This window comes from Symphalangus syndactylus, chromosome 24 (assembly GCF_028878055.3).
Source record: "Symphalangus syndactylus isolate Jambi chromosome 24, NHGRI_mSymSyn1-v2.1_pri, whole genome shotgun sequence".
Taxonomy (NCBI): domain Eukaryota; kingdom Metazoa; phylum Chordata; class Mammalia; order Primates; family Hylobatidae; genus Symphalangus; species Symphalangus syndactylus.
Window position 1 is genome coordinate 41,515,803 of NC_072446.2, and position 17,042 is coordinate 41,532,844.

Below are 17,042 nucleotides of genomic sequence, written 5' to 3' on the forward strand. Positions count from 1 at the left end.
GGTGGATCTGTGTTCTACAAAATAAAACAAGCCAGGTTCTCTGGTTTAGCCTCTTTCTTGTACTATAATAAGAAGAGATTTGGGGCATGGCTATTACTTGCTTTGACGTTTTTTGTTTTGAGACAGGGTTTCGCTCTGTCACCCAGGCTGGAGTGCAGTGGTGCGATCTCGGCTCACTGTAACCTCCGCCTCCTGGGCTCAAGCAATCCTCCCACCTCAGTCTCCCTAGTAGCTAGGACTACAGGTGCACACCATCATGCCCAGCTAATTTTTTTATTTTTTATAGAGATGGGGTTTCACCGTGTTGCCCAGGCTGGTCTCAAATTCCTGAGATCAAGCAATCCACTGGCCTCAGCCTCCGAAAGTGTGAGGATTACAGGCATGAGCCACCATTCCAGGCCATCATTAATCAGCTACTCCAGCACTTGGCAGTTCAGCTCTCTCCTGCTCAGCTGAGCTCCTGATTGTACAGCGGTTAAGAGCAAACTGCCCCTGCCACTTAGTAACCTGGCGACTTGAAAAATCACTTCGCCTTTTCATCCTCTGGTTTCTTCATCTGTAAAATGAAAATAACAATAAACAATACCTCCTTCACAGGGTTGTTGTTGTGAGGATGTAGTGAGTTGATATATGTAAAGCATAAAGTAGGTTCCATTGAAGTGTTTGCTATTGTGTTCAACATGGTCCATTTCTGCTTGGAGATTCATATGGCTCTGGGGAGTATCTGTTGGCTCAGCCTAGGTCACGTATTCCACCTTAACCATCCCTTCCCTGCTCCAAGGTAGAGCTGGTGACCTGAACTAAACCAGCAGGCACGCTCCACCTCCAAGACCGGCTCAAAGTGGATGTGTAATATAAGCTGGTTCAATTAGACTGAATCTTTTTTTTTTTTTTAAGATGGAGTCTCATCCCCTGTCACCCAGACTGGAGTGCAGTGGCACAATCTCAGCTCACTGCAACCTCTGCCTCCCAGGTTCAAGCGATTATCCTGCTTCAGCCTCCTGAGTAGCTGGAATTACGGGTGCCTGCTGCCATGCCCAGCTAATTTTTGTATTTTTAGTAGAGACAGGGTGTTGCCATGTTGGCCAGGATGGTCTCGAACTCCTGACCTCAAGTGATCCACCCACCTCGGCCTCCCAAAGTGCTAGGATTACAGGCGTGAGCCACTGTGCCCAGCCCAATTACAGTGAATCTTAATACACTGGCTGAAAATTCTGGGACACAGCCAGTCTCTCTCTTTCCAACAGGACATGTACAAGGACCTGCACAACCCTGGGAGATGCTGGCCTATTGGGGCCACAAGCAGTGCTGACCTGAAGAAAAGGGCAACACCTCAGAACACAAAGTAAATAGAAACCAAGTCCTTGGTGCCATCACTTGATTTCTGGATAAAGCCTCACCTAAGCTATGTATTGACCTGAGCCCTTCATAGTTTAGGCCAATGTGATTTGGTTGTTTTGTTACCTGTAACCCGGTATCTTAAAACAAAGTGCATCTGTGAGTGACCAGAGCCTCTTGGGGGTTGTAGCAATCTAGGTCCCCAGAGAGGCCAACTCTGAGATGGAGTGTAGGGTGTAGAACGTTGATTAATGAGTGCTCTTGGAATCAACAACTGAGGAAGACAGAAGTATGCAGGATTGGGAACAGGGAGAAGTCCAGCTGCAATGCAGGCCCAAGGGGTAGTTGCAGCTGAGCCTTCAGGAAGTTCTGGAGCCAGAATAGCCCTTCTGAGTTGTTCCAAGCACTGGAGGCCTAGCAAGTTCCCAGGGGTATTAAAATGAATAAACCTGTCAGCCCCGACAATGCCCTCAACAGGTCTGAGCACAGATTGGAGAGAAGCTAGGCTCCCACTGCACCAGGAGGGCGTGGCCCAGAGCCACAGAGCCATGGAGAGGGCGGGGTCAGGCAGGGGGTTGCTCCAGCACTTCTTCTGGAGAAGTTTTGAGCCCTAGATGCAGTTAGCACAGTTGCCCGCCCCTTATCAAAAGACGAAGTCCATTCCCACCACATCTTCTGCAAGGCCTAGCTGGGGACCCCGAGATACTGGCAAAAAAGCAAATGTAAATCCACCTTTATTGGTAAAAAAGGAATAGCAGATTTAATTGGAAATTCCCACCTGGCCCAGCAGCACCAACCAGAAAGAAGGGAAGAAGAGAGGAAAAAACTGCAGGAAGGAAAGAAAGGAGGGAGGGAGAGGAGGAAGGAAGGAGGAGGGAAGGGAAGAGGGAAGAAGGGAGGGAGGGAGGGAGGGAAAGAAAGAGGGAGGAAGGGCAGAGGGAGCAGGGAGACTGTAGATCAGGGTCTGAATGGAGATCTGGTCCTGGAAGTAAATGATCCAAGGCTCCAGGTGCTGGGAAGAGAGCAGGAGGGGAGGGCGGCCCATGGCACTGCCATCTAGAAGGGTAGTGGCTCTTCCACAGGAATGTTGAGGATGACATCCATGTCTGGGGTGCACCTGGTGGGAGGCAGCACAGAGGGCCATGAGAGACTAGAGGTGGCGGTGTGGGAGCACCCGCTCAGAGGAGCCCTGCTTTTTAGAACTCTGGTACGTACTTGCGTTGGGGGGCAATCCCAAAGTACAATCTGTGACCTGTCTGTGACTCAAAGCCCAACTGTGCATACACAAGCATACACACACACACACACACACACCAAAAATGGAAAAGAAATGAGTTTGGCAGGACGAATGTTCCCCTGACAAGTCTGAGGTCAAGTGGGAGCAGGAACTCAGCTCTGAAATGCTGAGGGCCCTCAAGATGACCACTGGCTTTGGAGTGAGGATGACAGGTTTGATAACTTTGACTCCGTGTCACCTTGAGCAAGCTATTTCTACTCTCCCAGCCTCGCTCCTTCAGTTGGCACTTAAGTGAAAAGCACTCATTAAATGCCAGACCCCAGGTGCGCCTCAGTTTCCTCATCTGTCAAATGGGCTTAATATTCTAACCTCAGTCATTGGTGGAAAGATTAAATGAGACCATGCCAGCAGGTATCAGTGCTCAGTAAATGACAGGCATTATTATTTCCATGAAAGTAGCAAGAGAGATGGATTCCCATCAGCAATATATTCCCCATCGCAGGAACCAGTGCAAACATTTAAGAGGCTGAAGGATTACATTCTCTTTCACTCTCTTTTCTCTCTTCCAAGGAGACCATCCTCTCTCATGGTTTCAATAATCTACTGATACACATGAAGTATTTAGGCAGGAAATGTCAGGATACTTGCAATTTACAATACTATTCAAAAAAAAAGAATGAACATGAAACCAATATGGAAAAAAAATTTCTAAATCTAGTTGGGCAAAACTGGCTATTCATTATGTCATTCTCTCTTCTTTATATTTGAAATTTTTCATAATAATAGTAAAAAAAAAAAAAAAGTTCATCTCTATGCTGGCAACACCTAAATTTCTACTTCCAGCCAATATCTGTCCTCTGAGGTCTACACTCATCTTGTCAATTGCCCACCCAATGACTCCACCTAGGTACCTCATATAAACCAAACTTACTGTCCAAGTCAGCTGTGCGGTTTTTGTTTTGTTGTGTTTTGTTTTGTTTTGTTTTGTTTGAGACATGGTTTCACTCGGTCACCCAGGCTGGAATGCAGTGGTGCAATCACAGCTCACTGCAGCCTGGAACTCCTCAATCCATCCTCCTGCCTCCCAAATAGCTGGGACCACAGGCACGTGCCACCACATCTGGCTAATTTTTTTATTTTTTATAGAGATGGAGGTCTCACTATGTTGTCCCCTGGTCTCGAACTCCCAGCCTCAAGCGATCCTTCTTCCTCAGCCTTCTAAAGCACTGGGATTACAGGTGTGAGCCACCATGCCTGCCTCCAAGTAAACTTTTGACTGTGCCTACATACACATCCCTCACCCCGTCCCAGCCTTCCCAATCTCTGCATGTGACACCACCACCACCCCATTACAAAAGTCAGGAACCCAGGGGTTATTCTTGATACCTCCCTTTCCTGTACTTCCTAAGTCATACAAGTCCTTCTTACTTTCCTAAATATTTCTCCAATCTATCTATTTCTCCCATTTCTTCTGCCACACTCTTGGCCAGGCCACTTCCCATGTTCCCCTGGACAACTGCCCTCACACCCACTAGAATTCCAGCTGCCACTCTGGCTCCTTGCCAATCTCATCCCCATGCTCTTTTCTTTTAAGAAAGAGTCTTGCTCTATTATGCAGGCCGGAAGGCAGTAGCAGTATCTTGGCTCACTACAACCTCTGCCTCTAGGGCTCAAGCAATCCTCCTGCCTTAGCCTTCACTGTAGCTGGGACTACAGGCGCACGCCACCATGCCTGGCTAACTTTTGTATTTTGTAGAGATGGGGTTTCACCATGTTGCCCAAGCTGGTCTCGAACTCCTGGGCTTAAGCAATCCTCCCACCTTGGCCTCCCAAAACGCTGAGATTACAGGCGTGAGCCACCACACCTAGCCCACCATGCTCTTTTCAAACTGACTTTTTTGGAATACAAATCTGATCATGTGGCTTAAGATCCTTTGCTTCTGGGATCAGGCAGAAAATCTGGGCCTATAGGGCACTGCATGGAGGTCCCTAGGGGCTGAGTTGCCCTGCTCCCTTCCCGCCACTCTCCCTGTCACTCTGCATTCCAACCACTCTGGCCTCACTCAGCTCCGTGTCAATGCCAAATTCCTTCCAACCACAGCTCCTTCACAGCTCAAGGCTCAACATGTGGTTGGTTCATAGAGCAGTAACATAAGCATCACCAGGGAGCTTCTTAGAAATGCAGAATCAGGCTGGGCATGGTGGTTCACACCTGTAATCCCAGCAGTTTGGGAGGCCAAGGCAGGCAGATCACTTGACGTCAGGAGTTTGAGACCAGCCTGGCCAACATGGCAAAACCCTGTCTCTACTAAAAATATAGAAATTAGCCAGGCATGGTGGTGCATACCTGTAATCCCAGCTACTCAGGAGGCTGAGACAAGAGAATCACTTGAACCCGGGAGGCGGAGGTTGCAGTGAGCTGAGATGGCACCACTGCACTCCAGCCTGAGAGACGGAGCTAGACTCTGTCTCAAAAAAAGAAGAAAGAAAAAGAAAGAAAAAAGAGAGAGAGAGAGAAAGAGAGAAAGAAGACAAGGAAGGAAGGAAGGAAGGAAGGAAGGAAGGAAGGAAGGAAGGAAGGAAGGAAGGAAAGAGAGAGAAGGAAGGAAGGAAGGAAGGAAAGAGAGAGAAGGAAGGAAGGAAGGAAGGAAAGAAAGAGAAAGAGAAAGAAAGAGAAAAGAGAGAAAGGAAGGAATGAAACAAGGAAGGAAGGAAAGAAAGAAAAGAAAAGAAAAAAGAAAGAAATGCAGATTCATGAGCCCCATTGAGACCTACTGACTTGGAATCTGCTTTTTAACACGATCTCCAGGTGTTTCCTAGGCATGTTCCAGCTGGTGAGGCTCTGCTTAACAGTGTGCCACTTCTACTTTTTAAGAGGGAAAATCTGCTTCCTTGCTCCTGGTGTTCCCTTCCACGTGGAAGGGCATCCATGAGTGCACTGCTACTGGCCTCTCTCTGCCCCTTTATATTCTGCTTTTGGAAAGGTGGTATAACCACCAGAATGGTGAGTGTGAGGAGAGGAAGGGGACACAGGGAGCCCAGTCCCTTTCTCTCTCAGCAGCAAGAAACCTGAAAGGACTCCACTCTTCTCTGCCCCAAGGCCTGGCTCCATGTGGGTCCAACTCCACCACGATCGGGTGGTGCAATTTGCCTAATTCTGGGTTCGCTATTCAGGGGCCAACACAGTCTCTAAAATCAGCTTTACCAGAATAAAGGTGATAACCGGGCCCACATGCACCTTACCCCTTTCAGTCTCAATCACTGTGTTCAGAGCTCAGGTAAAGACAACAAGTGACTATTTATTACATCCCCCGGAGACCCTAGCACCACCCCCTAGAATTGCTCTTCCTTCAGCTCCCACATCAGTCTCCTTCACCTAGTGAATTTCTATGCATCCTTCAAGCCTCAGTTCAAATGTCACATCCTCAGGAAAACCTTCCTTGACTGCCCAGGCTCACTGTCCTAACAGTTGCTTTCTTTTTTCTTTTTTTTTTAATTAAAAAAAAATTTTTTTAGATGGAGTCTCACTCTGTCACCCAGACTGGAATGCTGTGGCACGATCTCGGCTCACTGCAACCTCCGCCTTCCAGGTTCAAGCAATTCTCTGCCTCAGCCTCCTGAGTAGCTGGGATTACAGGCACCCGCCACCACGCCCAGCTAATTTTTGTATTTTTAGTAGAGACAGGGTTTCAACATCTTGGCCAGGCTGGTCTTGAACTCCTGACCTCGTGATCCACCCGCCTTGGCCTCCCAAAGTGCTGGGATTACAGGCGTGAGCCACCATGCCCAGCTCCTAAGAGTCACTTTCGCAGTGGCATGTACTCTACTCAGTAGCTCCGGGCTCCGCTGCAACTCCACATTTATTTGTGGCTCATTATCGACTCATGTCCAGTTCCCTCTTTGGTTCCATGAGGGTGGGACCGAGGACTGTTTTCATTCACATGGTGCCTGGCATTCAGAGGCACTTCATAAATCCAATAGTATTTTGTTCTGGGGGCGGGGGCGGCTTAGAAATAGAAGAAAAGGAAGACATGGAAATAGGAGAGGAGAAGGAAGGAAAAGGACAGGAGGGAAAGACAGATGAAGAAGAAAAATTAAAGAATTTGCAAATGCTAGGCTCTGCCACACATGGTCCTGTGGTGTCATCAAGGAGAGGTAAGCCTGGGGGACCCCCAACCCAACCGCATAGGGCTTGCCCCAAGGAAGGGCAGGCAAAGAATTGGTTTCTGGGGCCCAAAAACCTGCCAAGTGAACAGGACATCCTTCTCTCCTTGTGGAGTGTCTTCCAGGCTATTCTTCCCTGAAGCCAACCACCCCGCTCAACTCTGCCTTCCTCAAAAACCCAGAAGTGGAAGGCTGTACCCACTCGGTTGATACATGGGATCTGGGAACTAGCAGGGCCCTTAGAGATTACACAACCCAGCCTGCTGTGTACAGATGGGAATTGGAGGCCTTTGCAGAGATGGGAAAGGTCACATCTGCCCCTGGTCAGCGGCAGATCCAAGGTGGAAACCCAGGCCCCTCCCTCCCTGTATAGGGTTCTGCCATCCACACCAGGCTGCCTTCCCCAAGAACAGAGAGCCTCTGTGAGCTTTGAGTGTGGCTGGTTTAAGAGGCAGTGGCAAAAAGATCACATACTTGGGTCTCCGAAGCAGAACATCCTCAAATATGACCTCTCGGGGTTCCCGGGTCTGGGCTTGGAGCTCTTCCACCTCGGCCCTTAATACAGGCATGTTCTCCTCAAACTGGTCAATAAACTGAGAGGAAAGGCACAGCAGGGGAGAAGGGAGAAGCCAAATGGCCCCCAACCAAAGGGAGAAAGGCCAACATGAACGAGGAGCAAAGCTATCTGGGGAAATGGTATGGGCTCTATCATTGGGACTTGCTGGACTCCAGAGAGGGGACCTCCCCATGCAGGGTGAGGCTGGCTCCCAAGACAGTCACAATATTCAGTGGTGCTGAAACAGGTGAAGGATCATGGAGAATGGAGACAGGTTACAAAGTGGCGGGGAATGCTCAATCATGGGAATGAATGGAGGCTGGCAGAGATATGAAGGGCATGCACATTAAAAACCAATGAAGAGGCAAGATAATGAAAATTAATTCAAGAAGGCAGTGATGGTGAAGTTCATTAACACTGATAATGGGTGGTGGGCAGTGACAAGAATCAAGGGGTAAAGATGCACGGTGGTTAATGGCTGAATAGGTGATGCTTGGTGGCGTTGCAAATGGGTCATTAGCCGGCAATACTGGCTAATGAGGCAAGGCCTAGGTCAGTGCCAATCGCCTTCCCAGATGAAAGACAAGTGACAGTAATGGCACCGGCAAGGAGGAAGGCCAACACCAGAGTCAGAGACCTTCTGAGCGCCAGATCAGGAGAAGCCTGACTCATTCCCACAGGCCGTGGGGACTGCCCACCCACTGCTCCCCTACAGGGACCACCACATTCCTTGCCCACGTACTTCTCTGAACCTTTGCATGCATTTCAGGAAGTCTTGGCTTTCCCACATCTTCTGTAGGAGAGCCTCTTCATAGGGACGCTGGGTTTCCTGTGGAGGAAGAAGAGGTCTGGCCCCCAGGTGCCTCTTCCTGGGCAGCAGAACATGGTAGAGACCGATGGGGCTGCAGTGGGCCTGGAGGCAGAGGATGGGGAAGAGGGCAGGGTGGGGGTGAGACCTGGATCCCCACTCCCACACAGCAACTGGCTACTCACCGCCACCACAGAACTCAGAATTTTTTTCTTCTTCTTCTGAATCTTGTTGGACAAGGACTCCAGGACCTTTCTGCGCATCTCACTGAGGTCATCCAGCTCATCCTGGGAGCCAGCAGAAGGGTGTTGGCCACCAGTCCTGCCTCCCACACACTCTGGTGGGGGAGGGGCAGGGGCTCCCCTACCTGCTGGCTCTCCTTAACCTGCTGCAGCTGGCGCATAAGGGTGGCGATCTGGACAGACTTGACGGAATACTCATGGTCCATGTAAGTGCTCAGGAAGTTCACTTCCTCCTGGGTCTTCTCAATCTTGGCATTCAGCTGCTCTGCCTGCTGCTCTAGATCTGGGGAGGGGTTAGGGAGGTCAGCAGGGACAGGAGGCAAGACCTTCCCTCAAGCACCTGGGCCCCAGGAGGCCCAGGAGGCAAGGTCTCCTTGGCCAGTAATTGGGGTCTGGGCTGAGGCGAGCGTACACAGGGCTGGGAGGTGGTTAAAAGTTAAGGCTATAGAGGGTTTTCCACCCCTGCAGGAGAAGAGGCAATGCTGGGTAGGAAAAAGGAAGGGAATTGGTGCACGATCCCTAGACTAATCCCCACTCTGCCACTGACTTGTGGTGTGGCCCTCGACAAGACTGTCCCTCTCCAGACTTCAGTCTCCTCAGAGACACACTCAAGGAAGTGAGACCAGGCAGATGGGGTGACAGTGGCTCCCAAGACACAACCCATGGCAGGATTAAGACAAAGTCTATCCTGTCTTCCTCCAGAGAGAGATCCCCAATGTCTGGGGTTGCCTGATCCACCGCCCCTCTGCTCAGCAGGTGTGAGGTCTGCTCAGGGAAAAGGAACCACAGGCCAGGCAGGATGGAAGCCAGGAGACCTAGGTTCTAGCCCAGCCACTGACTCCCAGAAGGACCTTGGCAGGAAACAGAGCCAGGCTAGGATTGGATTCTGGCTCCTAGCTATATAACCTTCCACAAGCTACTTCACCTCTGTTAGCCTCGGTTTCCTCATCTGTAAAATGGGAGGACAGCTTCCCTGCCTCCAAGTAGTTGCAATGACTGAGTGTGTGCCTGTAACAACACAGACATTGGTAGAGACCCAGACACGGGGCCTGGAAAGAGCTAAGTGTTGGCTAAGTAGGCTATTCGCTCTGTATCTTAGCCTTCCCATCTGCCTAGAAGAGAGACGATGGGGCTGAGGGTTTCTGAATGGCAAGTACAAGGTGAATGCTCTGCTGCTGACCTCCCCAAGGTGCCAGGGGGGAGGGTCAAGGAGTTCACCCAGGGATTCTCACAGCTCATCTTGCATTTCTTCTTTTCTTCCCACTCCTGAAGCTCAGACTTCAATTCCTGCAGCCTCTTCTTGTTTGAATACTCCAAGATGTCGATGATGGTCTGAGGGAGGGGTGGGGTCAACTCCCCCACAGGCTCTGCTGGCTCTCAGAGGCAGCCACCCAGCACTTCCTCAGAGGAGTCCCCAATCCCAACCTCATTCCCAGAAACCTGACCAGAGGCTAATCGGGACAATAACAGTGTCCACCCATAGGGTTGTTGTAAGGACTATATAAATACACACAGATCGCTTGCTATTGCACGTGGAGGTGTTTGCAAATGCTGTTGGTGGTAGCAGCGACCTCTGTTGCACGGGTACAATATGTGCCAGGTAAACCCCCTCTGGGACGGGTGCTATTGTGCCGCATTTCACAGAGCTCAGGGAGGCAAAGTTAACTCAAAGTCTCCTGGCCAGTGAGTGCTGGCGCGTTGGGATGAAACTCCCATCTCGGTCCTCTTGCAAAGCCCAGGTGAGGGGAGTGAAGGGTGAAGAAATGCGTCTTCCGGTTGGAGGAAGCAGCATGTGCAGTGGGCAGGGAAAGGCAGGAGAGGGCGCGCAAGTGCGCGGAGGGAGGGAAGGAGGGCGGGCGGATGCCCGGGCACGGCCGGCGCCGAGGGCAGAGGCGCGGGTCTCACCGCCAGTATGTCCTGCTGCTGCAGCAGGGCCCGCACGTTCAGGGTCGTGCTGTTCTCCATGTCCTGGATGGTCTTGATCAGCTCTTCGTTGAGCTTGGTGAGGAAGTTCTCATGGCTTTGGAGCTCTCGCAGAGCGGTCCTCCCGTTCCTGAGCATTGTCTGCGGGCGGAGAGAAGAGTAGAGAGACGGCTCTGCGCCCTGCCCGGGCGGAGCCCCCGAAAGCCGGTGGACCGCTGCCCCAACTCCGCCAGACTCCCGCCCCCTTGCGGCCTTCTGCTGGTAACTGCGGCCCAAGCTGGGCGGCGGTTCCCCATTGTCTGCACCGCCCGGGAACTCCGGGATTCTCATTAGTTCGGAAACGCAAGTGTACCCATCATTCCACATCCCTGAGGTGCGGGTGCCTCTTACAATTGGTGGCGTGTCACCATCTAATCAACAAATATATTATCAGTGGGTAAATAAAGATGTGCCTTAATATCAATGGCTTCTCAGAATCAACGAAATATATAAATAATAATAAGGGCCGGGCGGGGTGGCTCACGTCTGTAATCCCAGCACTTTGGGAGGCCAAGGTGGGCCGATCACGAGGTCAAGAGTTCGAGACCAGCCTGAACAACATGGTGAAACCCCGTCTCTACTAAAAATACAAAAATTAGCCGAGCGTGGTGGCGCATGCCTGTAATCCCAGCTACTGGGGGTGCTGAGGCAGGAGAATCGCTTGAACCTGGGAGGCGGAGGTTGCAGTGAGCCGAGATCGCGCCACTGCACTCCAGCCTGGGCGACAGAGGAAGATTCCGTCCCAATAATAATAATAATAATAAACGCCCCAGGTAGGTAAGAAGGTGGCAGAGCAACCCCCATGTCTGGAGGAGAAGCAGGGGAGGCAAAATGGATGATAAACGTCAGCATTTCCTGGCAGGCCGCGGAGCCAATGGGTACTCTCATTTCACACAACAGCCCCCTGTGGAACAAGGAGGGTCTGAGGGTTAAGTGACTCCCCTAAGGTTACACCCAGCAGGTGCATAAAACCTACAGTAACAATAACAATAACAATTGTTGAGGGCCCTCTACATGCCAGGCCAGGTGCTGTGCCTTGCTCTGCAGGTGGCACATGGTATCCGTTCACCCTCCAGCAGCTCTATGTTTACTAACTCTATTTTGCTGATGAGTGGAGGCTCAGAGAGTTTAATGATTTGCCCAGTGTCACATAGTCAAGAAGTGGCAGGGCTGGAACTGGAAAGCCAGACTTCTGAGTCCCAATATCTGTCTTTCCACTACGCTAAAACAAGAACTGAGTAGCCTTAAAACTGCAAGGCATGGCTGAACCACGTAGTGACTAAGACTTGGATATTGAACCTAGACACACCTTGGTTCAAATCCCAGCTCAGCCACTTACCATCTAAGAGAATCTGGGTAAGTTAGTTAATGTCTCAGAGCCTCCTTATATTCATTCTAAAGGTAAGGAAACTAATACCTGTTTTAGAGAACTGCCGTAAAATAAAAATGAGATTGGACAGGTGCAGTGACTCATGCCTGTAATCCCAACACTTTGGGAGGCCCAGGTGGGAGGATCACTCAAGGCCAGGGGTTCAAGACCAGCCTGGGCAACATAGTGAGACCTCATCTCTACAAAAAATAAACAAAATTAGCTGGGCATGGTGGTGTATGCCTACAGTCCTAGCTACTCAGGAGTCTGAGGTGGGAGGAATGTTTGAGCCCAGAAGATCAAGGCTGCAGTTAAGGTCGAGATTGTGCCACCACACTCCAGCCTGGGTAACAGAGCAAGAACTTGTCTCAAAAAGTAAATAAATAAATAAACACAATTTAAAAAAATTAAAATGTTAGCTGGGCATGGTAGTGTGCACCTATAGTCCTAGCCACTTGGGAGGCTGAGGCAGGAGGATCTCTTGAGCCCAGGAGTTTACGGCTGCAGTGAGCTATGATTGTGCCATTTCACTTCAGCCTGGGTGACAGAGCAAGACCCTGTCTTTAAAAAAACAAAGAATAAATAAATAAATGAGATGAAATTCACAATCAAGTCACTTAGTGAGAGTGCACTCATGTGCACTCAGTGAACAATAGCTGATACTACTGTCTCTGGCTCTAACCCTGTACCCCTGCCATAAATATTTGCTCTTTTATTTGTTCCTGTACTTCCTCATTTCTCCGTTCTTTACTAAAAACTACCCCTTCCTAGCCCTCAGCTCCTTTATTTCTCATATAACAGTAATCATGCTGATGTATTGAGTGCTTACTATGTGGCTGATACTGTGCTAAGCACTTCATACACACTGCAGCACATCAGCACATCACCCTCACAGCAAGACTAAGAGATGGACACTATTATTAGGCCAACTTCATAAAAGTGGACAGCAGTCAGGCACAGTGGTTCACACCTGTAATCCTAGCACTTTGGAAGAGCAAGATGGAAGGACTACTTGAGCCCAGGAGTTAGAGCCCTGGGCAACAAAGGGAGATCCCATCTCTACAAAAATTAGCTGGGCATGATAGTGCATGTCTATAGTCCCCGCCACTCTGAGAGGCTGAGGTGGGAGGATCACTTGGGCTCAGAAGGTCCAGGCTGCAGTGAGCCACGATCATGCCACCGCACTCCAGCCTGGATGACACAGCGAGACCCTGTCTCAATCAATCAATGTGGACACCAAGGATTAAATTCAGCAACTTATTCAAGGTCACACATAGCAGAGCTGTCATCCTTGAAGTCCTGGCTCCTAGCCACTCCACTATCTTGTCTCCACATCTCCAGACCAAAATACCCAGAAGTATCTTGTGAAAAATGTTATTCTCCAAGTCCTGGGCCCACTGAAACAGCAGCACTAGGGTTTCAGTTCAAATGTCACCAACCTTAGCAGCCTCTCATTAGCACCCTACCTAAAACAATTACTGCCACACTCTCCTCCATGCCTCTAGCCCCTAACCTTATTCTTAGGCTTCTCTTTAGCTCTTATCATCATTTCAAATATCTTTCTCTTGTGGATTGTCAGTCTCCCCCATCCAATAGAATGTAAGTTCCCTAAGATCACAGGCCACATTACTGGTGAATCCTCATACTCAGAACAGAACCTGGCACATGGTAGGTGCTCAATCAATATTTGTTGATTCATTAAATGAATGAAAGATTGTAAGAGACAGTATTAAGAACTGGACTGGTTAGGAGCACAAGTTTTAGATCCAAATTGTCCACGTTCAGCTTCTACATCAATCAAAAACATCTAAACCCCTCTAAAGTTAGGATAAAAATAACAGAAATGGCTGGACACGGTGGCTCACACCTATAATCCCAGCACTTTGGGAGGCCAAGGCGGGTGGATCACCTGAGGTCAGGAGTTGGAGACCAGCCTGGCCAATGTGGTGAAACCCCATCTCTACTAACAATACAAAAAATTAGCTGTGCATAGTGGTGGGCACCTGTAATCCCAGGTACTCAGCAGGCTGAGGCAGGAGACTCACTCAAACCTGGGAGGTGGAGGTTGCAGTGACCTGAGATCTTGCTACTACACTCCAGCCTGGGCAACAGAGTGAAACTTCTGTCTCAAAAAATAAATAAATAAATAAATAAAACTAACAGAAATATGAGTTCCTCCTTTAAGAATACTGGGCCACCTCTAAACCATTTTGCAAGATAAAAGGTTAAAGGGGAAAAAAAGGTTTCAAAGCAAATTATATTTTCCCTTGTTCTTTATATAGTAGTCATTGTTCATTGAGCTATTAAAAACTATCTTGAAGAATTATTCTATAGTATTTTGTAGTCTTTATAATACTTAGTATTTTACTTTCTGCTATGTATGCTAAGGACTCGTCTTCCTTTAGGCATTTCAAATACTTTGAAACATTGTTCAGATAATTACAGAAGCCATAAAACAATGTATAGCGAGGAAATTAATTACCTACAATTGTATCGATTGATGCGAAAATTTTAATTGTCAGTTTCTAAGGCTTGCTTCAAAGTACACTGTATGAAAGTTTAATTTACTGGAATTTTTTTTTTTTTGAGATGGAGTCTCACTCTGTCTCCCAGGCTGGAGTGCAGTGGCACCATCTCAGCTCACTGCAACTTCTGCCTCCCAGGTTCAAGCGAGTCTCCTGCCTCAGCCTCCTGAGTAGCTGGGACTACAGGTGTGTGCCACCACACCCCAATAATTTTTGTAGTTTGAGTAGAAATGGGGTTTCACCATGTTGGCCAGGCTGGTCTCGAACTCCTGACCTCAAATGATCCACCCACCTAGACCTCCCAAAGTGCTGGGATTACAGGCATGAGCCACCACACCCGGCCAAGTTGCTGGAAATTTTAAGATAAATAAGCCACTAGATCGTATTCCTAATGCAACAAAATAACAAGCAATTCTGATTATTTCTTGAGTCTTAAACAGAACAGCAAATGCTTTGTTTAACTGGCTTTGACCCCTGATCCTGCCATTTCCTGGCTGTGTGACCTGGTGCATGTCATTTAACTCCCTGCACCTCAGTTTCCCCGTTTGTGAAATAGGAACGAGGATAAGCATGCTCACTCAGTTCCTGTGAGGAAGAAATGAGTCAAGTCTGGCACCCACAAAGTTCTCAGCACATGTTTGCTAGAGCCATCATCCCCGTCCCTGTCCTGGGCCCAGAGTCCAGGGAAGATGTGCCTCATACCTTCATTAACCGGATTTTGGCCTGCATCTTCCCAGGGTCCAACTTCTGCCTTCTATGTAGTTCTCGTGGATTCTTCGGCTGGCAGCTTGTCACCACCATAGTGGGCTTGGAGTGAAACACTAGGGGTAGACAGGAAAGGACAGGGAGAGAGTGAGGGTCCAGGCAAGCCTGAGGCCAGGTTCCTGGGAGCGCACCATTAATGAGAGGGGGGCCAGACCCCAGCTCCACCCTCTGGCTGCATTATAATGTGACACTAGACAGGGTGAAATTCACACCCTTCACTAAGCTCCCAGGACCTACTCGGGGCCTCGATATAAGGGAGGAACAAGCCCAGGTGAAAGCAGTAACTATAGGCATGGACAGAGGGGAGGGCGGGGCAGCCAGGAACCCCACTCTCAACTGTCCAGTCAGAGAGTCGGGAACTCCCACTCCTTCTGTCTTTCCAGTAGCTACTGCAGCACAGGACAGCAGAAAGACCAGAGTCTGGCAGGCCTGAATCCAAATCCCTGCTGTCCCACCAACCTGGCTGACAGAAGGCCTGATGGGATAGGGGTTAAGAACAAGAACTAATGAGTCAGACAGTCCAAGTTTAAATCCAGGCTCTTGGCCAGGCATGGCAGCTCACGCCTGTAATCTCAACACTTTGGGAGGCCAAGGCAGGCAGATCACCTGTGGTCAAGAGTTCAAGATCAGCCTGGCCTACATGGTGAAACCCAGTCTCTACTAAAAATACAAAAAAATTAGATGGACATGGTGGTGGGCGCCTGTAATCCAAGCTACTTGGGAGGCTGAGGCAAGAGAATCGTTTGGACTTGGGAGGTGGAGGTTGCAGTGGTGCGAGATCACGCCACTGCACTCCAGCCTGGGTGACAGAGACTCCATCTCAAAAAATATATATAATCATAAAAATAAATTTTTAAAAAATCCAGGCTCTGCCTTCTACTAGCTGTGTGACCTTGAGCAAGTCAAGTGACCTCTGTGTCCCTCCATTCATCCACCTATAAAATGGGAATAATCATCATGCCCACCTCATAGAGTCTTCGTGAAGAAGAAAGAAGTTACTATATCTTAAAGGTGTTTGGAATAGTGCCTGATGCATATTCAGTGCTGGATACACATTACCAGTTGTTACTCTTACTTCTAGTGACCTGAGAAGTGGGACCACAACACCAGACAAAGGCACAGCAGGTATGCAAAACTCCAACTGGCTGTCTCTGAAACACTCTAAGAGCTGTGGTTCTGCCAGATATGGGAGTACAGGCATTTGGGGGGCATATTCTTAGAATCCCTGTTTCCTCTCCGCCTGTCGTGCAATGACATGAGACAAATCACCCAGGTGGATCCAGCTCTACTCTCAGTCCCCACCAAAATCCCTGCTTCAGGTACAACCCAGCTCATCTGGGAAACATATTAATCTCTTTAATAGATCAATGTCCTTCATCCTGAGAAATGCTGGCATTAACTAAGGAGATGATTAAGTAAATTAATTTTGTGTTTAATTTATAAGTTACCTGTATATATCCAGTTTTTAGTTGTATTGTGTAAGACATGGAATGATTAATAGGTTAATCTCATGATTCTAATTTTAAAAGTGTAAGTGGGATTTTGATTTAGATTTAAGTTGAAAGGTTTAAGACACCCTTATTAAATATGTATAAATCACTTTTATTACTTAAGAGAGCATAAGATTACCTATATTAATTTTTTTTTTTGAGAAGGAGTCTGGCTCCGTTGCCCAGGCTGGAGTTCAATGGCGAGATCTTGGCTCACTGCAACTTCTGCCTCCCAGTTTCAAGCAATTCTCCTGCCTCAGCCTCCCGAATAGCTGGGATAACAGGCGCCCGCCACCACACCCAGCTAATTTTTTAATTTTTAGTAGAGACAGGGTTTTGCCATGTTAGCCAGGCTAGTCTTGAACTCCTGACCTCAGGTGATCCACCTGCCTCAGCCTCCCAAAGTGCTGGGATTACAGGTATGCGCCACCGCACCTGGCCAGATTACCCATATTTAGAAGTTTAAGTATTAGATATATAAGAATTATGTAAATACCCAGTGGTTTTTGTTAATCAGACAAGTGAACTATATGAAAATGAAAATGAATACGTTAAATTTTAAGATGTGGCTTAAAAGGTTTAGGAG

The 17,042-nt window shown here is 48.7% G+C and overlaps 1 protein-coding gene across 4 annotated transcripts in view; it reads right to left on the reverse strand.

The window, feature by feature from the left end:
• Nucleotides 1-275: 275 nt before the first annotated feature.
• Nucleotides 276-17,042, reverse strand: part of C24H20orf96 (chromosome 24 C20orf96 homolog) — a 46,957-nt gene continuing 30,190 nt past the window's right edge. For 3 of the 4 annotated variants that reach the window (XM_055265667.2, XM_055265664.2, XM_055265665.2), the window contains exons 4-11: nucleotides 14,904-15,022; nucleotides 10,251-10,409; nucleotides 9,578-9,677; nucleotides 8,471-8,628; nucleotides 8,289-8,390; nucleotides 8,038-8,124; nucleotides 7,214-7,332; nucleotides 2,057-2,455 (exon numbers count right to left, since the gene is read on the reverse strand). In XM_055265667.2, coding sequence (XP_055121642.2) covers nucleotides 2,395-2,455; nucleotides 7,214-7,332; nucleotides 8,038-8,124; nucleotides 8,289-8,390; nucleotides 8,471-8,628; nucleotides 9,578-9,677; nucleotides 10,251-10,409; nucleotides 14,904-15,022 — 905 coding nt within the window. In that variant the 3' untranslated portion in view covers nucleotides 2,057-2,394. Of the gene's footprint in view, nucleotides 557-2,056; nucleotides 2,456-7,213; nucleotides 7,333-8,037; nucleotides 8,125-8,288; nucleotides 8,391-8,470; nucleotides 8,629-9,577; nucleotides 9,678-10,250; nucleotides 10,410-14,903; nucleotides 15,023-17,042 lie in introns of those variants that run through there. The other variant, XM_055265666.2, reaches the window with a different exon arrangement.